Source organism: Tasmannia lanceolata, unplaced genomic scaffold (assembly GCF_043159265.1).
Source record: "Tasmannia lanceolata isolate RefF3 unplaced genomic scaffold, GAP_Taslan_0.1 ptg000018l, whole genome shotgun sequence".
NCBI lineage: Eukaryota > Viridiplantae > Streptophyta > Magnoliopsida > Canellales > Winteraceae > Tasmannia > Tasmannia lanceolata.
The window spans coordinates 24,503,774-24,530,619 of NW_027518695.1; the positions used below are offsets into that span (position 1 = coordinate 24,503,774).

Here is a 26,846-nt window from a genome sequence, read left to right on the forward strand (position 1 = left end):
ATCCAAACGGATCAGGGTTCCGCATTTTATGCAATTGCACGGGCGGATACGATCCATTGGATTAATGTGGATATTAATTGTATATATATATATATATATATATATATATATACACACACATGTCTTTGTTAGGTAAGTAATAAGAGATTGTAAGAGAATTTTTCGAGAACGAAATTGGAGCTGTATAACTCCCATTGGATGCGGGTTATTAATTAATTAAGTGGATAATTAATTATATATTATTAATGTGATTAATAATAAGTATAATAATGTGAAATCCAAATGAGGATAGTTATTCCCAAACCGGTTTTGCAAGAGGAGCGAAATTAGAACGGAATATAGAATTGGAATAGTCATGCAATTTGGATAAGGTTGGTAGGGCCCACCACACGCCCAAAACAAATGGGAGAGCTGGGAAAACGTTTCCCAATTGCTCCAGGAGTTCGAGTTGCTCTAGAACTCGTCTTTGGATAGGAATTATTAAAATGAAACTTCTAGACGAGCAATTCGTTTCCAACTCGAGCACTTATTGGATAAGACCACAAAGGGCTGGACAATGATTCAAAATACACTTTCCCAATCAGTGAGGGGTGCCCCACTCAGCCTTGGAAGTTTGGGAAGATTCCCAATGCTTCAAGGAGTCTCAATGCAACTAGTCTTCTTATTGGATAGGAATTGGGAGAGAGAAACAAGGACAAATCAAATCCAAACTCTATGTTCTATAAAGTACAAAGGGCTGGGCGAATTCCAGAGATATTCATCTCCAAAATTCATCCCCATCTTCTCCCCCCCTTGGAAAACATTTTCCATTCTCACTCACTCACTCTCTCACTCTCTCTCTCTCTCTCTCTCTCTCTCTCTCTCTCTCTCTCTCTCTCTCTCTCTCTCCTCCAATTGTTCAAAGTAACTCCAAATTTAAAAAAGAAAGGCTTCCAATTTAATTCTCTGATCTCTACAACGAAGGTGCTGATTAGATCAGACCATGTTGAAGAATTAGACTTATTGACATCTACAATCAACGATGCAAAGAAAAGAATCCATATGTTCAATTTGCGGGTTTCGCGGCGTTTAGAACGATCGTAACCGTTCGAGGAATAAATCAAGCAACGTATTATCTTGATTTCTTCTTCAAAGTGGTATTTATTAATGTTAAATCAATCATAATAATTAATATAGACTCTAGGATCTTAGGCAAAAGCAAGATCGAAAAGAAAGTTTAAAGTTCGATGTGATTTTGGTTTTCGCTACGCATAGCGATCTTGCCGGAACGGGATAACCTTCCTTCACTTTCCTTTATTTTTTCCTTCTTCCTCCTTTTTCCGTCCTTTTTTCATTGTACAGGCACATATTCCGACATTTTGATGCATTTTGTAAGCAAGCGCTATTTTCATGTGATTTCTTTAACTTTTCAAAATTTGTTTGTCCTTTTCCCTTCCTATTTTAAATAACTTCATTTTTTATTTTTCTTTATAATGTTCTTTCTTCTTCATCTTTAAATTTTATAATTATTTAAATATTTCTATGAAAAAAATTCTACTAATATTGGCACTACCATGTTTTAATAATTGCACAAACTCAACTTGTCTTTTCTTTTTAATTGGTTTCTGGCAGCTTTTTGGAAACTCTAATAACTTTAATAGCTGTTTGATTAATAGAAGACAAGATGGGTTAGTGCAATTATCAAAACATGCAGTGCCAATTGGCCTTACAAAATAATGACAAAATTACTTTAATAATGTAAGGGAAATTATACCAGCATAACCGCATTTTAATAATTGCACAAACCTATCATGTCTCTTCTTTTTTAATTGGCTTGTTAAAGCTTTTTTGGGAACTGTAATAACCTCTGACAACTCTTCAAGTAATAATAGACAAGATGGGTTAGAGCAAATATCAAAACATTCTTAGTATAGTTACACAGCTGTTTTGCTGTTCTAGTAATTGACAAATCCTTACTATACTAAAAGGGTGAATCCCAATTTTTTCGGAACGCTCTTTTGATGATATTCTCGTCGTGTCCCCCCTGTTGATGGCTACTCTTTTGTAAATGTTCTCCGTTCCTATCTTTTTTTGGTCATTTCAACGCCCCTCTTGCCCCTACAAATACGACAAAAAAAAAAGAGCCAACTATCTCCTTTCCCTTACCGCCACTTGTGTTCAATAAGCGTACAAAAATCACCGATTTCTTTCCCAAAAAATACTACTGATGTCAGACAAGATTTTCCCTTCCCAAAAAATCTCTGCAAAGCTACTTATCTTTATAAAAAATATTAATATTAAGACTACAAGCTCCTTTGCTAGGCAATTTCGCAGAAAGCTGGGTTTTGCACGTGATACAGCAAGACAAGCAAATTTTTTTATAAAATTTGTCTTATTCATTTAATTCATCTGATATGGCTGTTCTCATTTGCAGAAGCAAGAAAATAGTGTGCGTCTTACGTTGTAGGAATGAATTATTTTTTTCTTTGAATTTTTCTGCAAAGCTACTCATGCCACTTAATCTTCCCTATTTGTTCGGACGGAGATAAAGTAACCATCCTCTTTTAACTCTATCAGAGATTTGGAAAAAAATTTAATTGGAACATATCAACGTTTGGGCTCATCATATGAACGGTTTGGATCATCCTATAGTGTGATCCGTGCGGAACTTTGGGTACCACCCCGGGTTCCGAGATAACTTCTGGGTTAAAAAAATAATTTAATTAATAATGAGAGCTAAGGAGTGTCATTAAAAAAATAATTTAATTAATAATGAGAGCTAAGGAGTGTCATTATCAAAATGTATGAATGCAACATATCATTTCCCCTCCATTAATCAGGAATTTCATGAATATTGGGATCTATGGTACCGATATATGGTAGAGAGCAATTCTTTTTTTTTTTGGCACAATAGTAGTGACTCCAAAAAATTATAGATAGCTTCTATTAAAATCACCTTATTGGATATTGGCACCCCTCTATCTCTATCACCTTATTTTAATTACTTGACAACTTATTTTAATTAAGTGAAAAATGGAAAATTTCTATAAAATTCGAAATAAGTTTACTATGCTTATACTAAATTTCATTACAAAATACCTTAGTTGCACGCACGTGCATTGTACGTGTATGCCATATTGACTGGACAAATTAAATAGAAGCAACTGGCAAATCCCAAAACGCAGCTCTATTTGTGATCAATACAACAGTTGAAATGAGATTGGATGCTTTAATTATCTGAAAGCTTTCTTACACACCAAACCATTCGAATAATGGAATTTCTTAAACCATGATGCAAATTTTATACTTATGTTAATCAATAAAATTTGAACTATTCATGGTTTTCTTCCAAACCTTGAATTGCCACTACAATTTATACCCTGTCACTAAAATCTCGAGAGCAAGACGGAACGTCATCTCGTCCTACACCTTTAAAACCTCAATCTATGTTGCTAATATAATTTTTAGAAACATCCAAAGAGGCTCTAAGTGTGATTATTTGCGACTAGATCATTCACTAATATGATCTCATCTTGATAAACAAAAATGAACCACCATGACATGTGAAAATTGTCTGCTTTAGCATCATTGCGGCTTTACTTTTGAAATGGTCCCTCTTTATATCAATAATTTTGTATCACTGCTTTAATTTTGATAGGCTGTCGACTTTTACATCAACGCATTGATTTTTCTACTAATCTTCACCTCGAAATTATCTCTCTTATTATATTTATGTATTTCGTTTACCTTTCTATTTCTGAGTTATCCACAACAGTCTTCTTCATATAAATGCTTTATAATGCATTTGTTCGCTGAAAATTTTCAGCAGGTTGGTTTTAAGCGTGATGTTTTGATATTAAACATATCAGTCTGATATAAATGCATAAACAAAAACGTGGGCATTTGAGGACCATTGCCCAATTCTATGAAAAACATCTTCATTTTCATATGATGTGTAACCAAGAAATCATAAATTAGATGGTTTACTTTATTCAATTTTCACAAATAACATATTTGGAAATGGAAGAAAATCAAGGGTTGAATTTTGCTTTGCAAATTTTTTCCTAAATGATTTGATCTTAATCTTGATTTTTGTTTGCTATATTTTTTTTTACTTGAAATTTGCGAGTTTGAATCATGTAAGTAGTAGGTTCTAAGGGCTTTCTCCTGATTGATGCATGTACCTCTTCCATATTCTTCTTCTTCTTCTTTTGTAACTTCGAATTTTATCATCCCCCCTTTTTGCTATTTTATCATAGAAAACACAACTTTATATTCTTCCAAAATTTTAGGCATAAATAGAGAATACGTCACATTTGGATGGACAAAAATTGTCACACAACAACGAACATTTTTTAAATTTCCTAACAAAGAGATGAAGCATCTTACATGTAAAAAAATATTCAGGCAACATACTGTCCTAATGCTGAAATAAGGAACCTGACTACCATCCAATCTATGTTTAATAATTTTATGTTTGTCCACTGGCCATCCAATCTCTATTTAATATTTTGATAATGAAGTTTTACTTCCTAAACTTTGTTGTTCTTCACAAGGTAATGCATTTTGCCTTAATTCAATACAATAACAATAGTAGGGGTCCATGCCAAACCCCAACTTACCAATTAAAAAAAGAGATATTGTAATTATGTGTTTGACCTTTTAGGTACCCTTAAATCCTATTGGAAAATCTTAGTTTTTACTTTTCCTATGTAAATATGCCGCACGTGCATTGCACCTGCATTTTTACTAGTATTCTAAAATAGTATATTCCATGGTATTAATTTTATTTTAAGAAATTAGAAATAACACTATGGATTTTCCAATTGATTGAGGGTAAGGAAAAGGTCGGAAAGGAAAGGGAAAGTACCTCTTCTTTACTAAAAGACAGATATTCGGGTATTTTGTTGAGCCACTTTAGTATAGTGAGAAAATGACGTGACAACAATATCTGTGCACATTGATTCTTAGTCGGGTGCATTTTCTCGCTTTCAAAATCTGACAGGAGAAAATGAACAACTTTATGGCTTGGATTCTTTTCTTTTCTTGACAATGAAATGATCATTTTTTTTTCATTTTTTCATTTTCAACAACTTTTGGACTTTGATTATTCTCTTTTTTTTAACAACAAAACGACCATTCATTTTCATTTTCCATTTTTATTTGAATTTAGAAATGGATGGTGGTAGTTTCAACCCTGTTGACATTGGAGGGGTGCTTTACGGTAAAAAGGACTAGTTTGTTGAAGATCATCACCAACTTCTCACTAAAGAAATAAGGAATGTTGACTGAGCCTTCAGATTCTGTTGCATGAGAAATCTTTTGCTATCTTTAGTCAGAATAAACGGAGGAAGACCAAGACTTTAGTGAAGTAGTATATGTTTGTTATGATTGTTAAAGTTGTTGCTATCATATGAAATCTTTTGCTATCTTCAATAAAAGGAGGAAGACCAAGACTTTAGTGAAGTAGTTTTAGATATTTTATATTTGTTAAAGTTGTTGCTAGTCTATTTATTTGTAATCCATTTCACTCGATTGATTAAGCAAGAAAAGCTAGTTTCAAGTCTCTGTTTTCTGCTCTGTTTTATTTACAATTGGTATCAGAGCTGAGGCAATTTTCTGGGAGAGTTGCTGAGGTTTTGGAGATTTAAAGACCTGCTGTTTGCTGCGATCGTATCTAGCTGTGATCGAAGACCTGCTGTTTGGCTGCAATCATGGATCTCACCAATTCAGTAGGTGGAATCGAGAAGCTAAATAACACGAATTATGACTACTGGAAGTCATGCCTGGAGTCGTATCTTCAGGGTCAAGATCTTTGGGAGGTTGTGAATGGAGCTGATGCCGTCCCTCCCAACTGCACACCCGATTCCCAGGATGCTTCACGTAAGTGGAAGATCAAAGCAGGGAAAGCTTTGTTTGTTCTGAAGGCCACCATTCAGAAGGATATGTTAGGCCATATTCGTGAAGTCAAGACGCCTAAGGAAGCCTGGGAGTCATTTGCTGTTTTGTTTTCTAAAACAAATGATGCAAGACTCCAGATGCTAGAGAATGAGATTGGATCAGTCTCTCAAGGGAACATGACAATATCCCAATACTTCATGAAAGTAAAAGGTATTTGTCATGATATCACCCAACTTGATGCAGAATCCAAAATCACCGATGCACGTACACGGAGGATAATTATTCGAGGTTTAAAATCCGAATACAATGGGTTCATTACAGCTATTCAAGGGTGGCCAGTTCAGCCATCTCTACTTGAATTGGAAAGTCTTCTAGCCAATCAAGAGAGTTTGGCAAAACAAATTGCAGGTATATCCTTGAAAGAAAATGAAGAGGTACTCTTCACAGGTCGGGGAAGCAAGCCCAAATCAAAATCAAAGCCTTGGCAAGGGAGCACTCAAGGAGGGGAAGCTTACAAAAATCGTGAATCAAGCTCAAGTTCAAAGAAAACATGGACATGCTACAACTGTGGCAAGCCTGGTCATTTTGCCAGGGATTGCTATGCACCAAAGAAGAAATCTGAAGAAGGAAATTCTGCTACATCGAATGATGTTCAACAGAATGATAATAGCGAGGACGAATGGAGCGCCTTTGTCTCCATTGTTGAAGACCAATCCTTGGTGGCTGAAAAGAAAAATTTTCAGGACAATGAAGAAGAATGGGCAGATTTTGTCTCCATTGTTGAAGACCAATCCTTGGTGGCTGAAAAGAAAAATTTTCAGGACAATGAAGAAGAATGGGCAGATTTTCTTGTCATTGATGAAGATCAGTTAGAAGGATGGGGAGATCTCCTTATCTCTGATGAAAAACCGTTAGAGTTAATTGAGATGGCTTTAACAGCCTCTAATCACGTGGTATCTACAAGCTCTATGGAGGAAAATGTCTCAGATCAACCAGACTATTCTAGAGACTGGATCATTGATTCAGGCTGTTCAAACCATATGACAGGAGATGGGCAAAAATTCCTCACAAAGACAGAGTACACTGGAAAGAAGATGGTAGTGACAGCAAATAATGCAAAATTGCCAATTGCTCATGTAGGAGATGCCGCTTGCATTCCAAGATCCAGCAATAAGCATATCCTGCTCAAAGATGTTTATCACGTTCCCAACATGAAGAAGAACCTGATGTCAGTATCTCAAATTACTAACTCAGGTAATTTTGTCATCTTTGGTCCAAATGATGTAAAAATCTACAAAGAATTGCAGATTTTTGGGACGCCTTGCATGGAAGGAAAGAGGGTAGAATCAATTTATGTTATGACAGCCCAAGATGCATATGTTGATAGAACTCGAAAAAATGAGACTGTTGATTTATGGCACTCTCGTCTTGCACACGTTGGATATATGAAGCTGAAAGTCATGATGAAAAAGCAATTGGTAAGAGGGCTTCCCGACCTTGAAGTTAGACCTGACATTGTCTGTTCTGGATGTCAATATGGGAAGGCACATCAGCTACCATACACCGAATCTGGGTTCCAAGCAAAACAGCCGCTTGAGCTAGTGCATTCTGACGTCCTCGGCAAAGTGAAAATTCCATCCATTGGAGGTAAAAGTTATCTATTAACATTTATAGATGATTTTTCAAGATATGTTTGGATATATTTTTTGAAAGAAAAACTTGAAGTATTCAAAATGTTTGTGGAGTTTCACAAACAAGTAGAAAATGATCTTGGCTATAAAATCAAATGTTTAAGATCTGATAATGGAGGTGAATTCTCATCAAATGAGTTTTCATCCTATCTGAAAGAGCATGGGATACGCAGACAACTTACTTGCCCCAATACACCCCAGCAAAATGGGGTAGCAGAAAGGAAAAACAGACATTTGGCTGAAGCATGTAGAAGCATGATGCATGCAAAAAATGTCCCAACCAGGTTTTGGGCTGAATGTATGAAGACCGCTGCATATGTTATTAATCGTCTTCCTCAACCAAAGCTCAATTTCATTTCACCTGTTGAAAAATTGTCTGGTGTTAAGCCCAATGTAAGTCATTTACGTGTTTTTGGTTCAGTTTGTTATGTATTTGTACCTGATCATTTACGCAGCAAATTTGAAAAGAAGGCTGTTAGATGCATTTTTACCGGTTACGATTCAGAAAGGAAAGGTTGGAGGTGTGTAGATCCATCCACTGGACGTGCTCATGTCTCGAGAAATGTTGTTTTTGATGAGGCATCTTCGTGGTGGTCACTAGAGCATGCAACCCTTCCAGACAGCAGAGAGTTCGAGGTAGAGCTACTTGAAAAGATGGGATCGGATGCTATGCTCGAACAAATAGACAAAGAACCAATTGAATCTTGTCAAAAGGAGATACACAATCGAGCAACCACATCATCTAGCCCATGGCAAACAGCTGTGCATCAAACCAGAACAGCAGAAGAGTTGAGACCATCTCAATGGAACGAACCAGAAATTGAAGAGGACAATACAGAACCTAGAAGATCATCTCGAACTCCAAAGCCGAATCCAAGGTATGCAAATTCAGCCTTAACTGCAGCATGGACAGTCACAATAGATGATGAAGTTCACATCAATGAACCAATTTCATTCGAAGAAGCTCAAGGAAAATTAGAATGGGAGAAAGCCATGGCTGAAGAAATCCAGGCTCTCAAAGAAAATGAAACCTGGGATCTTGTGCCTCGACCAACAGGAGCAACACCCATTTCATGCAAATGGGTATACAAAATCAAGACTAGAACAGATGGATCAATAGAAAGATTTAAAGCTCGGCTAGTGGCTCGAGGTTTCTCTCAACAGTTTGGTCATGACTATGATGAAACTTTCAGTCCTGTGGCAAAAATTACTACTGTTCGAGTCCTTATCGCTCTAGCTGCAAGTCAGTCATGGAAATTGTGGCAGTTGGATGTTAAGAACGCATTTTTACATGGCGAGTTGGATAGAGAAATTCTTATGGAACAGCCAAAGGGGTTTGAAGAAGACCCACGCTATGTCTGCAAACTCAGAAAAGCTTTATATGGCTTAAAACAGGCTCCACGAGCCTGGTATGGTAAGATTGCTGAATTTCTGCAAGCAAATGAGTATTCACTAGCCTCATCTGATTCTAGTTTATTTGTAAGAATCACTGATGGAAATACTTCAATCATTTCAGTTTATGTCGATGACTTGATAGTTACAGGGAATGATGTTGCAGAAATTACTAGAATCAGAAAAAATCTTGGAATTCGGTTTCAAATGAAAGAATTAGGAGAGCTCAAACACTTTCTAGGACTTGAAGTGGATCAGAGCAAGCATGGGATATTTCTCGGTCAGCAAAGTTATGCAAGAAGGTTACTTGATCGATTTGGAATGACAAGCTGCAACACCATTACAACCCCAGTTGAAATTAATGCAAAGCTTCAGGTAGATGATGGAGAGGAACTAGATGATCCAATCATGTACAGGCAACTAGTAGGGAGTTTAATCTATTTAACTCTAACTAGGCCTGACATAGCCCAAGGAGTTGGGGTTGTAAGTCGTTTCATGCAAAAACCAAGGAAGCCACATCTCGATGCAATTCGTAGAATTCTAAGGTATATTCAAGGAACATTGAATTTTGGTATACTTTATGAAGCAGGGAAGAAATGTGAAATTGTTGGGTTCTGCGATGCGGATTACGCTGGAGATCTTTCAACTCGAAGGTCTACAACAGGTTATATTTTCAGCCTAGGTTCCGGTGCTATTTCATGGTGCAGTAAGAGGCAGCCCACTGTATCGCTATCTACAACTGAAGCAGAATATCGAGCAGCAGCAATGGCAGCGCAGGAAAGCGTATGGCTAGTTCAATTGATGAAAGATTTGAATCAAATCACTTGTTGTGTGGTTAGTATTTATTGTGATAATGAAAGTGCAATTAAACTAGCTGAGAATCCCGTGTTTCATGCTAGAACAAAGCATGTAGAAATACATTATCACTTCATAAGAGAAAAGGTTCTTCGTGGAGAAATTTCCCTCATATCAGTTCATACAGATGAGCAAATAGCTGACATATTAACAAAAGGTTTGTGTTTGAAGAAATTTGTGAAATTCAGGAAGAAGTTTGGTGTCATAGAAAGAGAGTTGGTGCTGAGGGGAAGTGTTGAAGATCATCACCAACTTCTCACTAAAGAAATAAGGAATGTTGACTGAGCCTTCAGATTCTGTTGCATGAGAAATCTTTTGCTATCTTTAGTCAGAATAAACGGAGGAAGACCAAGACTTTAGTGAAGTAGTATATGTTTGTTATGATTGTTAAAGTTGTTGCTATCATATGAAATCTTTTGCTATCTTCAATAAAAGGAGGAAGACCAAGACTTTAGTGAAGTAGTTTTAGATATTTTATATTTGTTAAAGTTGTTGCTAGTCTATTTATTTGTAATCCATTTCACTCGATTGATTAAGCAAGAAAAGCTAGTTTCAAGTCTCTGTTTTCTGCTCTGTTTTATTTACATAGTTTTCGCTCTTCATCTTCTCTAATATTTCTTCTGCTTTTCATCTTTACCTTATTCATTGAACCAGTGACTACCGCTTCAACTTAGAATAATAAAAGGAAAAGAGTAATGCTAGGAAAACCGAGAGTACCACCGAAAAGGGGACCCAACAAATGGGTTCTCGCCACAATATCACAAGTGACGTGTGCCGGCCCTTAAATTTAGGAAAATAACAAAAGCAAACTTTTTGTGTACACATTTCACATTCTCATTGCAGGTCCCTTGATCAGTGGTACTGTCGGTCTCCATATCATTTTCCAAAGGAAAAAGGCTGTTGTCTTCATTCATGAGGTGGTTGGTCTGACGTGCGACAGACCAGCCGCGAAGTGCCTTCTGCGATGAATGCTAGTAATTCCCTTATAAATTTGGTACTTCAATTTACAAGGGCCACCATGTAAAATCCCAAGTCCTATCTCTTCCTTGTATGGCTGTTGACTGTCCACATCATATACGTGGACGCCCCCATCTGAAGCTTCTCATCCCCTCTTTATATGGTGTGCCTGCGAAATAGATTGTATTTTCCAAAATGTACAGTGGGGCCCTCTCCATAGGATGATCCAAACCATTCATTTGTTGGGCCACAACGTAAATAAGCTGTAATCATCTCCATAGGATGATCCTAACACTCCAATCTATAGGAGTCTGAACATTACATAAATCATCATGATCTACAGGATAGGCCCAAAATGTGAACGGTTTGGATCATCCTATGAAGTGGGCCCTACTGTACTGTTTTAAAAATACGGGACTTCACGCTCACGTAACTTCTAGAAACTCATTTTGACGCGGAAACGATATATTCATTCTCATATTTGCTTGGGACAGCTCCCTATAGTGTAAAAAAAGCTGCCATAAATACACTAGAGGGGGCTGTCCTAAGTAGAAAAAGGGCGCATATATCTCTCTCCCCTTTAAGGCTTTAACCCCACGTAATAAACGTGTTTTTTTTACTACGTTAGAGTTTAAACTTTCGCGTGCCCATCGGATAACCGTAGAATATTCGCGCGGTCGACAACGCATAATAAAATAAAGACAACGATGTTTTCGCCCCCCCTGTAGGATTATGCGCCCTACTGTTAACGTGATTTGACGAGTCTGCCCCAATTCACGTCAAACGAGGGGCGCATAATCTTACAAAGGGGGTGGGGGCGAAAAATTATCTCCAATAAAATATTGCTTCTTATATTCTAGGGCTTGGTATTCTCTTACTTTCCAAAACCTAAGAACCCTAATCGGTTTGAGCCTCTCTCGAATTCTCTCTCTCTCTCTCTCAATCTCGATATATTTTTCTAATTCATATGGCTTTCAATTCCTCTGATCAATATACCCTCGATTCGAATCTCAGCTCAAACCTAGCGAACCTCTCTTCAAAAATCTCTGTTTTTTCTCTCTGCAACTTTGAATTCCTTGTCTTTTTTCAGATTCATCGTGCTTGGCGTAAGTAACGGATCGTAGATCGCCATGGGAAAGCGTAAGAAAACCCTTTTCTTCTTAAATTTATCTTCGAATTCTGTTAAAAAATGATGTTGCAGCTCTTTTTGGTTTATTAATATGTGAATTTTCTTATATCTTGTGAGTTTTTTTTTTTTATGATGTTGTTTTGGAAGCTTTATTTGTTAAAATTTAGGTTATTTTCTGATTTTTTAAATTTTTTTGAAAGAAATTATTTTTTGATTTTTAAGCAAATTATTTGGAGAAATATTGAAATTGAATACCATGCTGTAGTTTTGATGAATAGTTTTTATTTCAAATTAGCTCAGTGGTAATGGGGTTTTAGATTTTATTTTATCTTTAGTTTGTAGAATTGTTGTCTTTTGAGTTTTTTATGTTGTTGTTTTGAGAGCTCGATTTGTTAAATTTAGATTATTTTCTGATTTTTAAGCAAATCATTTGGAGAAAGATTGAAGTTGAGTACTATACTGTAGCTTTGATGAATAATTTTTCTTTCAAATTAGGTCATGGTAATTGGGTTTTAGTCGAAAATTGTGATAGGTAATTTGACATACTTGTGCGCGGAACATACTGCTATTGGGTATCCGGGTTTCTCTGGAGTGATTCAATGTGCTTTTTTTTCCCTCTCTGTCTCTCTCTTTCTCTCTATCCATGAGTTTGAAACACCCACAAGAGCTACATCTGGTTTAGCTATTTGGATGGATTGTTATTTTGTTAGTTCTGTCTTTATAAGGCTGAGGCAGTGGTTTCTGCCTTAGTAGTTGTGTGGTATTTCGATATTTTATCTGTATTATTGTGGTCATGTTATTATTCAATTTAGATTGTTTAGCTTATGGGAGTGAAATTGAGGGTATTTGCTTTTGTTTTATGTAGGTAATAGTCAACGTAAAAATGCAGCTACGTTTGACAGCGACGATGATACACTGAGTTCTTGCTCGACGTCCATGTCAGATGTGACACAGGTTCAGGAGACTGAAGAAGTGAATGATGAAGGGTCTTCATTGGATAAATATCTGGATGCATTATATGAAAAGAGGTGTGACTATGCTTCATTTATTTTGTCATATATTTATCTAAACCGACATGCTATAGCTGTTCTTTTGATATTTTTTTAGCTAAGAGATCATGTAGATTCATCATATTATTTATGCTCATGTGTTCTGAATAAAAATGGATGAACACTGAGCCATGCAAATTTATAAAGGGCGGCCCAGTGCACGAGGCTCCCGCCATTGCGGAGTCTGGGGAGGGCTAGATGTACGCAGCCTTACCCCTGCTTTGCAAAGAGGCTGTTTCCGTGACTCGAACCTGTGGTCACAATGTAGCAACCGTACCGTTGCTCCAAGGCTCGCCCTCTAGCCATGCAAATTTATGCGGACAATATTTAAACTGGACACAGATGCACAAAACTTCTACTACTGTTGCTTGTAAAAAAGGATAATTTAAGAGATACAATGACAGATGAAACTTTTGCATATTGGAAGCAGTTTTTTGTTGTATATTTAGTAGGCTCTAGGTACCTTGTTGGTGGTGTCAAAATTTGGTAAATGTCGTGTCTAGGATGTACTTCTATCTTTTTCACATGGGTCGAGATTAGTGCTTTTTCCCTTTAAAACTCAAGTGTGGCAACTTAATGCAACTTGTAACTTTCTTCCTCTATGAACTAAGTGCAATAGCTATATGGTTAATTTAAAATGATAAACGTCACAGTTTCTTTGTTATATGAATGCAAGTTCTTCCCAACATTACCCATGACATCTCTAAATTGTTGATATCAACCATAATTTTTGAAACCATTCCCAAAAAAAAAAAAAAAAACAAAAAAAACCATAATTTTGAAACATTGTTTATCAAATTGTGAATAAGATAACAATGAAGGCTGATGAGATGATGATGTAGAACGGATACCAAGGGATCACTAAGTAGCAACTCTGATACCAATTGACATAGAACATCCACTGAGAAAGTGAGAAGGGTTCTTCGGAGGTTTAAAGTTAATTTCAGATGGTAGTAGATTATGGAAGGGATTGATTAAAGTCTTTACATAAGATTTAGGAGCTGGTATTGGTTCAAAAAAATTATAAAAGTCCGTAAATTTTCTGCAGTAAGATATTCAAGGGCTGGAGATGTCTTACGGCCAACAGTAACTGGCTGTAGGGTATTGGGTGTTAGAAAATTTATAGTGCATCGTAAGGGAACAGGGCTGGAGATGTGTTACAGTCAGCAGTAACTGGCTGTAGTTTATTAGACAATTCATAGGGAGTGTTCTAAGAAGTTTAGAGGCTGTAGGATGATTGATAGTAGATCTAAGTGCAGGTTCAGTTCATGTAAAAGGACTGCAGGGGTTGGTTTTGTTAGCCAGGCTAGTAAGCAGGTTGGTCTAGTTATCAGAGTTGTTTTGCTATAGAATAACTCTGGCCAGAAATCACTAAAATTATAACAGAAGTAATATTCTGTTTGGTATAAAATAAGGGAGGACTGTTGAGTTTTAGATTAGAGGGGGTTGGTTGGTTGGAGGGGGTAAATAGCAGTGGCTGTGATATAGGGTATAATGGCACCACATCCTTGAACCAACCAAATAAAAAAAGAACAAAAAAAGAGAGAAATTGTTTAATGATAAGATTTAAACATCAAATTTTCTTTGATAGTAGCCAGGCTATTAAGTGGCTTGGTTGAGTCTTTTCTTATGCCATAATACGAATCGTTGCTATGTCCAGTATATGAGTTTCGGCTATTGCCCTTGAAAATCCACCAAGATTCCCATGCTTTATTCAATTATGGGCACGAACATGGATTTGACAGTAAGCTTACATTCCTACATAATATAACTTATCCAAAAACGGAACTGAGGTCCAATTTTTATCCCATTTATTATAATCGTTAAGTGTTTCTTCAATGTCCCATAGTTAGATCTTATTTCAAAGTAACGGTAGATACCTTTCAGAAAGAAAAAAAATGGTAGATGAAAAGGGCAAAGCTAACCTTAATCAAACTGCATGGCAGACTGATACTTGCAACAATTGCTTATCTAAGATTTTTTAGAAACTCGAGGGCCAACCATTATCAGGTTCTCGTATAACTTGAGACCTGCAGAACCTAAAAAAGCGCATTTTGTTTGGGTTAACTATATCTTAATGGTTGGGGTATTTGGCTATTATGTGTTCTTTACAACCTAATGAGTTCTGCACACTCAACATATTGTTGCTCAAGTGAGCTCCACTTGGTGATCATCAAGTGTCACTTTTTGGTACATGATTGCCACATCTGAAACTGTATCCTTCATTTTTTTTATTTCTCATACAGTTAATGAATTATGAACCATGTGAATATTTAAAGCATTATTTAATACTTAACCACACTGATTTCTTTGTGCTACCACAAAAATGCAACTTGTTTGGCATGCCTATCAAGTAGATCTGTTCAATTTCTGGTAAAATTTTAGTATTCAATGCACAAATTTATGTGTATAAACCAAACTTTAAATTGATAATGGCTGTCTTCTAATTTGTTTTTGCTTTAACTGAAGTTGAGTACTCTTGTTTTGTTTCTTGTTTTTCTGATAAAGGGGATCAACACGAGAGAATGCTTTGTCCGGACTTGTTGATGCTTTCTTAGACCACTTGCAGATTCAATTCGCCGAGAATAAGTGAGTACTCGTTATTCACATCTATTATTTATAGTTTTATGAGAGTAATTGTTGTTGATTTTAGCTCTTTAAGAACTATCTATTTTACCATTCTTCTCCTTCTCAAGAAACAACGATGATAGACATGGTTTGGGTGGCGAGAGGTGTGTCATAACATGGAGATACAATTAAAGGTGGTATAGGTGTGGGATCCTCCGGATCCAGGATTTTTTAAATTGAATTTTGATGGATCTAGTTTGGGGAATCCTGGTCCTGCAGTAGGGGGGGGGGGGTTGCTAAGAGATGATAGGGGGAGGTGATTTGGGCTTTCGTGGGTCCAATTGGCGTAGCGGATGCCGGTGAAGCGGAGGTAAGGGCACTGCATCAAGCTTTAAAGTTTCTTGGTAAAAGTGACCTAGATAATGTGGTGGTAGAAGGAGATTCCTTGAATGTGATTTGATGGCTCAAAGGCCTTCATCCTTATCCTTGGAGATTTGCTAGATTCTTTGATGAAATTCAAGATTGGGTGGGATCATCATCTATTATCTTCAAGCATGTGCGTCGATCTGCTAATGAGGTGGCAGATGGGCTTACTAGACAAGGGGTGAAGTAGGAGGATTTAGAGATTTTTTATCATTCAAAGAAAAAGGATTTGGAGCTTTTTGAATTTATGCCACCTTGATTTACTCGGTTTGGTTATTATTGCTGTTGTTTCTGTATCTTCTTTTCTGTATTTGACCATCTCGCTCCTTTTTCTGAATATAGCTGCCAGTCCAAAAAAAAAAAACGATGATAGACATGGTGTAGGATATAAGGATGTTGAGTTTGTCAAAAGAGGATCAGGTGAAGACCCAAGGATGCCTCTTCCAGTCTGTTTTAACTTTTAACATTCCTGTACTCATAAGAGGCATGTGCAACACATGCTTGAGAGATGGGGTGATTCTAGCAAAGTTCATTAACAACTCCGTAATTCAACGGAGATAATTCAGGAGAAGAAGATATTGCTTGAGATTCAAAAGTAGGGATTGCTTTTTTTTTTTTGAATGGTAAGGCCGGAGGGGAATGTAAACATCATGCTAGCATCACTAGTGGGCCCTATAGAGCTCCATTCATTACTAGAAGTCTGAAATAGGCAAGATGGATCATTCTGGTATAGGGCGATTTATTTAACTGTTGTGTAAAGTTTTAGTAGATCTTGGTGGTCCTTATGTAAAAAGATTGTGAATAGTTTTTTTATCCATTAGAGAGTAATTTTAGGCATTCTATTGTTTTAGAAGTTGATCTTTTTGGTTTTCTTAGATTTCTGGGAGTCAATATATGGCCTTTCTTGGGAATCAAAATTTCTCCCCTTTGTTTCTTCTTTTTAACCTTGGTGCAAATAATCTGCATAGAATTGAGGTTCTGCGTGTTGACATTATTTTATCAATTGAAAGTATGTCAGGATACAGTGGTTTGGGACCTGGCTTTATCAGAGGGTGTACTCTTTATTTTATAGTACATATATGAGATGTAAATTCACTTATAATTTTTTATATTCAGATATTATGATTTAAAAATAAATAAATCTGCATATGCAGGTATTTATACATTTTTGTTACTTGAATGTTTTTATAGACCTGTAATCAAGTCTATTAAATTTTAATATTATATTTTGGGATGGACATGCGCCTTATTGGCCATGTCATCTCCGTGGCCATGTTACATAGCTTCTTATAGTTTTGTTCTTCTCTAATGGTTTTCTGCAGTTGTATTACATTACAACATCAGCTAATCAACTCGGTCAAACGGGGATCTATCGTGGAGGCTTCTCTTGCTTCTCATGCCCTTGGTAACTAACTCTTTAGCCCTTCTGCTTAGTACTGATATTTCCCTCTCATGGCCAGATTGAAAGCATTAATGTTTGTCGTATTTCTAATTGTAGGATTGGTGGCTATTACTATTGGTTGTGGAGATAATGCACATGAAATAGTGGAGGAGTCAACTCCACACCTAGCTCTTGCCCTTAAATCTGGGTCTGAACCACGGAAGAGATCATCTGTATGTTTGATATTGCCAATTTAGAAATTTCACAACTGTCTAATTTCTATGAAATCATCTTTATGTGCAATCTTTATTGGCTGCAATCTTTTGAAAAATATGTTACAATGTAGGTGCTCGATTGTTTAGCTATCATCACGTTTGTTGGTGGAAATGATTGCGAGGAGACACAGAAAGTGATGCAGATTATGTGGCAACTGATTCATCCAAAATCAGGTTCTAATGTATGTAAGCCTATATACTGTAGTTTCCTTTTTGGCTCCTCAAGAGACTTATTTTGTTGGATACAACACCTTTTCGCTACTATTTAGGACACTTATTCTATTGGATTCATTTTTCAGGTTGCGGTTGCAAGTAAACCTACATCTGCTGTGTTAGCAGTGGCGGTATCTGCCTGGTCATTTCTTCTGACAACAATTGATGGATCGAAAATTAATTCGAATAATTGGCAGGAGTGAGTGGAGTTTCTGTTCACTCTCAAAATTCCACGTCTTGTATTTAGCATTTCATAGAAAAATGTTATATGTCTTTGCAAATGGATGTAGGTACATTTCTTACCTTTCGATTCTATTGGACAAGGAAGATCGTTCTATTCGTATTGCAGCTGGTGAAGCAATAGCTCTTATTTTTGAGATTGGAAGTCTAGAGAAATTCGATGGAGAGGTCAAGAACTGTATTGATGGCTCAACAACCGAGGGGAATAATTCCCGGGGTGGATTTGCACATGTGGAAGCACTGAAGGGGAAAATCCTAAGTCAAGTGAGGAACCTATGCTCGGAGGCAGGGGGCAAGGGTTTAGCCAAGAAAGATCTTAACACCCAGCGGAATTTGTTTCGGGAAGTTTTGACATTTATTGAGGTATTTCTTTATTCTGTAAAATACGTGGTTCCTTCAAAAAAATAGATGGTATGTGGTTATACACCTGGGTTGGTATAATGATGTTATGCTGTTGTGAATATCCAGACTGGTTACTTTCCTGAAACATCAATTAAAATACAAAATGTCGGCGAATTGAAAATATCAACGTGGACTCAATCTATACAGGTATTACCTTGCTTTGGAGAGCTGTAACTATATACATGTATTTCTTTTAATTAACTATTTTTTTCCAATGTTGTGGTTTTTTCTATCATTTGCTAACTTCTGCTTTAAACAGTTAAACTTTCTGAAGCGTGTTCTAGGACGTGGTTTTCAAAAGCACATGCAGGTGATATTTCTGGCCTATCATTTGATCTCATCATTTCTTCATGATAAGCTGATAGAACCTATCCTTTTTTTTTTGAACGTTATGGACACATTATTTGTTTGTTGTTTAAACAGGAAAATGAATTGCTTCATGATGTTTTTGGATTCACACCAAAGAAAAAAAATCCATTTGGGACTGAAGTGCGCTTAAACAGCAATGAAAAGGTAGGTTTCTGGTGAAACTGTAGTTTTATTTCTTTTAGCATCAATATTTGTTTAGGTGCAATTAGTTTTTCCTGGTTTGGTAGTCCCTAGGCATGATGGCTTTGTTCTTCCTCATTGCTGTGAACTGTGCTACATTCTCCTGTTTCTTTTTCTTTTGTCAGACTCAAAACTTCAAAACCTATACTTTCCCGCAATATGATTTTTTTTTTTTTTTTTGGATTATTCATGTTTTGATGTGCAGTTACTATCTTTTGGATTTTGGAACTTGGGTTACTTTTGCTTACAATACCAATTTTGTATTAGTTTTTTTTTCTCACTTCCCTTATGTATTTTTTTTGCTGTTTGCTACTTTGCTCTCTTAGCTTCTATTGTCTCTATTTGTTTTGCTTCTTAAGTATCTGTTTTGCTGTTTTAGGATCACCTTGCACCCCCTTTTTTGTATTTTGAGTTGTTTTAATAAAGTCTGTTAATTCTCATACAAATAAAAATTATATAATGCATAGTCCGTGGCACTTCATATCATATGCGTGGGATAAGGAAAAGATGTTTACGTGCAAAACTTGTTCCTTTTTTAGGGCTTTGAGGTCTGCATATTTATGTTGTGCTTCCTTGCACTTGGCATGCCTTCTCTATATCTTAATCAAAGAGAAAGCATGTTTACTTTTTAAGGACAGGACTAGAACAAGAAAATGCGTCGATTCGTTTCGTGTTGCAAAGCTTTTTTCTGGATGAACTACGGTTGTCTCTCTTGCAGCAGCCAGCAGTCTGTGTAGTTGGTTGTCCCAACCTTCTCAAGCCTGAAATTATTTTATGAGTCGGGATCCGGGAGTCCATTTTTAGCGGGTTGCCAAGTGAGTGTCTAGGTGATGTGTTATTGCAGTATCACTGTCGAAGATTGACCTGTCTTTCATTAGCTTTATTATCTTAATGGGTACCTATAAAAAGCCATGAGGAGGAGAATAAACTATCTACCTTGCAATGAGATTTAGTTTTCCTCTGGATAATCAGATTCAGTTATGTATTCAACATATTTAAAACTCAGCTACAACTTTTTTGATGAATATCAACTATGGTTGTGCTAGGTCATTGCTCTTTGTTCTAATGTACATAATAAGAGCTTTGTATGAACTCACTGGCAGAAGACAAATTTTGATATCATGGTGTATGGGCTGTATTCTCTTATGAATCTTTAGAGGGTTTGAAGTTGTAGTATCTCTTTATACTTTTAATGTCGCATACTGATATTTATTCTTTTTCTATTGTAGAGGATATTTAGGTCACCCAACTCTGCTGTCAGCAAGGCGAGGACTCAGTCACTGAACAAGCAGCGTATGCTGGCACAGGTTCTTTCGATCAAACCATTAGTTACAAGTCTCATGATTTACTGATTATTTTCATTCCCATTAATTGCATAGTACTAATTAATATGCCAGGAGTTTCACAGCTTTTTTCATTAATCTCATTTCTTCATTTTACCCCACTTCTCTCAGTTGTCATTTAGCTGAAGATCCATTTCTCCCCGCCTCCACCATACATGTCTTGCACTGTGATTCTTTATGAACACTTGTTTTTGCTACAATCCAGTGGTTCCCTTAAACAGGCCACTGACTATGAGTTTCCTGCTCATTCTTCAACTGGCGCAGAGTCAGAGTTCAAATTCTCTGAAGTGTCTATCTGGCAGGGTTGATTTGGAACCCACATTTCAAAATGGGACCAATAAAACGGTCTTAACTGTCTGATTAATAGATTACCTGTTGAATGTGGACCATTGTTCATTTTTATTTTAATAGTCATCCACTTTTACTGCCTGTTCGTTTGAGATTGTGACAACCGATTGTGAGCCCAGAACCTATTATTGGAGTCAAAATTACAGTTAAATTTGAGTCCAATAATAGGTTTGGGGCTCACAATCGGTTGTCACAATCTCAAACGAACAGGGCCTAGGGTTTTTAAGCCATGGACCGTTCATGGTGGGCTTCAATCAGTCTGGAAATGGTGAAGAGTGAATTCTGTTTCCCACTGGATAGAAAATGATCAACGGCCAGCAAATGGTGGTTGGCAAAAGAATATAAGTAAAAGCTACAGTCCAAATCTGATACAATTTGATCAAAGGGTTGGATCATCCAATATTTATGATTTTGGCTATGGCTAATCCTATTGTACAAGAGACTTATTTCCCAATCAATAATAGTTTCCCATTTTTTTAAACTTTCCTGCAAATGATTTGCAAATCCCGGATGATATGCTTCCTTAATCTTGTTAATCATCTATTTTACAGGGTAGGAACAATGGGCACTATGCTTCTGTTGTCACAAATGAGGAGGATTAAAAGAATCCTTTCTTGCATGAAGTTGGTCTCATCCCAAATTTTTCGGCCATAATCATCAGCGAAGAGCTATTACTATTAAGATCTTTCCTTTGTTTCTCTTTATTTTATTGGTCTAAAATGATCTCGCGCATTATTTTCATCCATTGGATTATGCTGTTGTACACTTTAAGCTATTTGATGTCATGTTAAACTTAAATTATTATCATCATCATTGAAAATTTTTAGAGCCAGATTGGGCATGTAACCTCACTCCATTTTGGGTTCAATTTGTTTGCCAGCTTCAAGGTGAGATTTAGCTTCTCAAGTGGTGAGAAGATGAGAAAAGGGGAGAGAGGGCACGAAGGAGGAGGAGGGAGTAGAAAGGTGAGAAGTGGCTAAAAAACAAGGAAAACAGAAATCAAATTTTTGGTGGGGTTTTCTTGTTTCCTTGTTTTTCAGGCTAATCTTAAAGTTCCCATTTTCTCCTCCACAATGCTACTAAATAGGTTTCATCAGCACACTTCCTGTATAATCAAAACACTAGACTATTTATGTTCATTATGGCAATTCTAAGCATATTGAGATTGAATACCACTTCATAATAGAGCATCACAATAGTCCTTTTAGCTTTCATCTTTACCTTTGATCTCAATAGGAGTGGAGATTATCAATGTTTCATCATATCAAAGGAGAAACAAAACATATTAGGAGCAAAGATTTTTTAAGACAAACCCACAGCAATAGATACACTTACGGAGAGAAGAGCCTATCTTGGCAGATGCATCTCCAAACTTGAGGATAGTACTCATTCTCTGTGGGTTGAACCCACACTTCAACTGGCATGCAAGGCCTACATAGCTCACACTTGGAATGACATTTCACCATCGACGACCCGCTCACCGCCTTTTCTTTGTTTCTCCTCTCGGAAGGGGTCAGAAACACTTCATCAATCGATTCCTGATGAAAAACAATGACAAAAGTCCCAAGAAATACATATTAATATCATGATTTAAAGGTTTATTATTCACATTTTTGGTACATTAAAAGAAAAGATTTCGGTCACCTGATGGGGTGTTGGGCTGCTTGGCAATTTGCGTGCATGAATGTAAGAAGGAAGAAAGAGGATGATGGCAACGAATGTGGTGGCTTTCACCTTCATTTTGACAAGATAATGTGAGTTGATGTATAGATAATAAGGGAATGTGTTTGAAATGGTCTCTTATAAAAAGAAGTGGTACATGTGTAGGAGAGTTAGGTAGGTGGTTGAAATCTTATGATCATGGTGTCTGATATTAGAATCTTGATGGAAACGGTCAATATGCACGTACCAGGGTGCAACTTGGGCTGGACTAAACCCGAACCCCATGGGTTCAACCCAATTTTGGCTCAGGTTGGGTTGGCCTTTCTTCGGGTTGGGTTGGATTAAGGTTTGGAAAAAGCCAACTAGAATTTAATTTCGGGTTGGATTAGGGTTGAGGCCTAGGGCAATCCGACCCGACTTTAATGTTTTGATTTTATTGCAACCGAATCCTGATCCTGACTTGCCCCTTAACCCAATATCCATTTTTCACATGTTTTTTCTATTTTTGCCTCGAGCCGACCCGAACCCAACCCGAAAATCGGGTTAGAAGGTGGGTTGGGTTGGGATCTGGTCGGTTTATGTGCGCCAAGAAAATTATCTCCATGATATGATCCTAACCTTCCGATCAGTAGATGGGCTTCACATTATAGAAACATCCACCGTTCATAGGGTTAGTATTATCTTATGTAGATGATTTTTGGGGCACAACCTATTTTCGTTGGGCCCAACAAATGAATCGCTTGGATCATCAAATGGAGTGAGCTCCATTCTTTTTTTTTCTTTTTTTTCTTTTTAACTTGGGACAATCGCTCTATTGTATTTATGACTATTCTCTTACACTGAGATTTTATATGGTGCAAGTGCTTACAACAATATGGTAGGGGTACCCCCCTTGATATTTGATCCAACAGCAGCTCACTCTTTGAGGAGCTGCTGTTGGATCAGATATCAAAGATAAAAAGTGAGCTGCTGTTGGATCAGATATCAAGGATGATACTTCCACCGTACAAAGGCCTTATTGTTGTAAGCGCTTACACCATAGAATTTCTCACACTGACACGCTATAGTGGGTATGTCATTAAACAAAAAAGAAAAAAAAAACCTTTGTCAAAATGCCTTTTCTTAGATTAAGTAACCTCTAGCATGTTTATTATCAATAGAAGCTACTTAGCCATGCTTGATTTTGAAAAAAAAATTGATGAACGCAATCTAGATTCAAACCATAAAATTTTATGAGCTTTTTCTCAAGTAATTACATTAAACATATTAAATGAGTTCAGACAGGCAATTTCAAAAATAATAACTGATTGAGGGTGTTGTACAATCCCAAAGACAAAAATATCCTTGTTGCCATCAACAGTAGTGCACTCTCCCACTCTAGGAAGAACATGGAAGAAGAAGAAAAAGAAGATGAAAGCCCAAGAAAATGATGAAGAATCGACAATAAAATTGGTAAAAAAATGGGCAAACAATTTGCTTAAAATCGAAAAAATTGATAAAAATCGGGTTGAATCAGCAAAAAAAAATAAAATAGTTGACTTGGCTTAAATTGAAATGTCAGGAATCAGTAAAAAACCAGGTTAAATCGGTCAAAACCGGTTTTTCACTGATTCAACCTGATTTTTTTTTCCAATCAAAGCCCCTTTTTGGAGACTCAACCCAATTTTTTGTCTATTTAACCTAATTTTTTTTTCCGATTTTCTGATTTTAAGCTATTTATATAATGCACTTGTAGGGGTCAGCTTACCCAAAAAAAATAGAAAAAGAAGACAAAATTATCTTTTGGATTTTTTTTTGGATTGGTCATGCTTGAGTGAATATTTTTAAAACTATCTTTCCGCAGTAATTTCAGCTACTTATTGTAAGGGGCTGTTTGGATACAAGGAATTTTAAATCCTGGATTTTCCTCAAAATCCTGGATAGGAGACGAGAGAAGGAGACCGTCCATCATTTTCTGATTTCTCACCCTTCTTTTTTGTCAAGCAAGAGATTGTACTGTGTTTCAGGTTTTAGAAATCTCACGATAGGGCGGGGGAGATTTCTAAAACCTGGATTTCTTACTTAAAATCCAAGAAAACAATTGATATCCAAGATTTTAAACGAGACCGTCTATCGGTTTATCTTTTACACTGCTTTCAAACTAAAACCTGGATTCTAAAATCCACGTATCTAAATCTTTTCTTTTGAGTGTGATTAGAAAGGTCATAACAAATATGGTTAGAATATGACTACTGTTATCCTCCAACCGAGCTAAAATACATCATAATAGAAGTATGCATTGAATCACTTCATCATAATAGAAAAGTATCCTTTGAAAAATTATAGAAAAAGTCCTTTGTTGGAAAGTGTATGGACTGTTTTATTATGCCTCTACAATGCTGTTGTAAATATACTCCTTTGGTTTCTTCCTTCTCCTTGGAATGAGAGCATAGTAACCCAGAAAATATACCCATGGTTCAATCCAAACCAAAAGTGGAAACCATTATGGGTATTTCAAGAAGAAATTAAGGTGTGTTTTCTTCATGTAAATTTCTATGTAGATGATGAACTATCCTCATCTGAACTCTCATCTTTTCTCCTATTGAATCTATGTAAAACTGGCAATGAAGCAGTTGAAGATATCCTAAAGGATCTAGCAGACCCCACCATAATTCCATCTTGCATTTTACCCACTTCCTTGCATACTTGATCCAACACTGAAAGAAAGTCCCTCACAACCATGAATATTCTAAAAGGATGAGCTTCTTCCTTGGCAGTGTCCCCATGAAAATACTCTGTAATTTCTTTTACATGGGACAAAGCTTTCTCCTCCTCAACCTTCACTTGAATGATCTCCACTTGGGCTTTGTGAAGAAACACCTTCATTGCCTCAAAGAACTTCCCTTGAGTGTTGGATTTCTCATAGTGCAAAACTAGATTGATTTTCTCAAGACCCATTTCGAGTTTCGAAACGTAGCTGTGCAAGACATCTGAGTCCATCCCAGCTGATTTCTTAACATTGCTGAGTTCTCTACTCAGTCCAGACACAAGTTGTAAGCCTTGCCTTTTGAATTCTTCCTCAACTTTCCCTTTGTTTTTAAGATCTTCAATGGGTTTATTGTCTGAACTTGAACCTTGTGATCTGATAATTTCTTGGACTACAAAGTGGAGTAGTGTTGTCTTCCCATCTGTTCCTTTTACATCTGCCAGCTTTAGCAGTGTATCGAGCTTGAAAGCTTTGGCTTCTCCCCTGTTAGTGCCCACGTTCATTCGGTTCCCTGTTCTTAGAACAGCTTCTAAGAGCTTAAGGAATAGTCGACTATTTCTCAACTCTTCACATGCCACCTGCAAAATCCCACAATCATAATAAGCTTTTTGCTACTTTGGAATTTTGATCTTCAGAGTTTATATAGTTTAGGGAGATCATTCACTTCTCCTTATTTGGATATTGGAACTCCCATCTGTATTCTCATTGGCTGTTACAATTTCAAGAACACTATCAGCAGCCAATCATGGGAAGTTTAAAATATCAAAACAAGTGAGTCTATTCAAGGGTCCAATGATTTCAGACTGGTTATGGTATACTAAGCTATTGCCTGCATATTTCCTACATATGGAATATGTGTAATTACTGTAGAAATTGATTTTTTTTGTAAGAGATGACCAGGGTTTAGGCCCACAGTCCAGGTATCCATAAGAGCTTAGACAAACATAGTTGTGTGAAATCCTGAACAAGAGTTGGTTTTTTTTTATAGGTAAGTTGGGATTGAACCTCCGACCTCCTGGAGGAAGAACAAAGCCTTGACCATTGAGCTAGAGGCTCAATCCCAAACAAGAGTTCGGCGAAAAATTGAAGCAAAGAGAAAGGAATTATAGTAATCAGAGGGTTTGCCAATTCTACCTCTAGCGTTTCAAAAGACTTCCTGAGATATTTTACTTCTGCATCAAAATTGGCTCTGTATAGCATTGCGTCGACTCTTTTAAAAGCAAATGGTATGTCCAGCACTGCCTTGAGAAAGCGCTCCGCAGAACCCAGTTTTGATATGTCACCATTATAGTCTCTTAGTTTGAATTCCTCCTCTTTGGTCGGGGCCATCTTTATCAAGGTTTCCAAAAGCTCAGCACCCAAACCTTCAGGATTACCTGTTGAAATGGAGAAATTTTACATGACATTGAGAAGAAAATTTTGTAGGAAACTGATTAATGGTAATTGCAGAACTGAGAACTGCAGCAGGCATGACATCGAGTTATTTTTTTTTATATATTTTTTTGTAACTTTCTGATACTCGTTTGTATTGCCTTTTGAAATTTTAATATTTTACCATTTTTTTCACATCATGATAAAAAAACTTAATATGTTAAAGTTTGAAATCCATGCAATTCAATGTTCTTTATCATACAGTGGTAAATAACATCTAACAGTCATAATATTTACTTTGGCGATCTTTTCTCCCCATATTCAGCCACAAAAGATCTATTGAGATAGGAAACAATCACTAATATTATGTGA

The 26,846-nt window shown here is 36.6% G+C and overlaps 2 protein-coding genes across 2 annotated transcripts in view; one reads left to right on the plus strand and one right to left on the minus strand.

Moving 5' to 3' along the window:
- Positions 1–11,644: 11,644 nt before the first annotated feature.
- SAT32 (interferon-related developmental regulator family protein / IFRD protein family) lies at positions 11,645–21,523 on the plus strand. The gene is made up of 13 exons (XM_077358613.1): positions 11,645–11,915; positions 12,770–12,932; positions 15,462–15,542; positions 17,267–17,349; positions 17,443–17,558; positions 17,672–17,782; positions 17,900–18,012; positions 18,104–18,416; positions 18,522–18,602; positions 18,715–18,765; positions 18,879–18,968; positions 20,234–20,311; positions 21,247–21,523. The coding sequence occupies exons 1-13, from the start codon at positions 11,906–11,908 to the stop codon at positions 21,295–21,297; spliced, it is 1,341 nt and encodes a 446-aa protein (XP_077214728.1). The 5' UTR covers positions 11,645–11,905; the 3' UTR covers positions 21,298–21,523.
- Positions 21,524–24,562: 3,039 nt separating this feature from the next.
- FH6 (formin homolog 6) overlaps positions 24,563–26,846 on the minus strand; it is a 30,810-nt gene continuing 28,526 nt past the window's right edge. Inside the window, exons 3-4 of the mRNA XM_077360591.1 lie at positions 26,238–26,479; positions 24,563–25,681 (exon numbers count right to left, since the gene is read on the minus strand). Of these exons, the coding sequence (XP_077216706.1) occupies positions 24,890–25,681; positions 26,238–26,479 (1,034 nt within the window). The 3' untranslated portion in view covers positions 24,563–24,889. The remainder of the gene's footprint in view (positions 25,682–26,237; positions 26,480–26,846) is intronic.

What these genes read in the sequence shown, in the direction of transcription:
- SAT32 (XM_077358613.1), top strand. An exon ending in ATTCAATTCGCCGAGAATAA is followed by an intron (nt 15,543 to 17,266) that starts GTGAGTACTCGT and finishes GGTTTTCTGCAG; the next exon opens with TTGTATTACATTACAACATC. An exon ending in GTTTTCAAAAGCACATGCAG is followed by an intron (nt 18,766 to 18,878) that starts GTGATATTTCTG and finishes TTGTTTAAACAG; the next exon opens with GAAAATGAATTGCTTCATGA.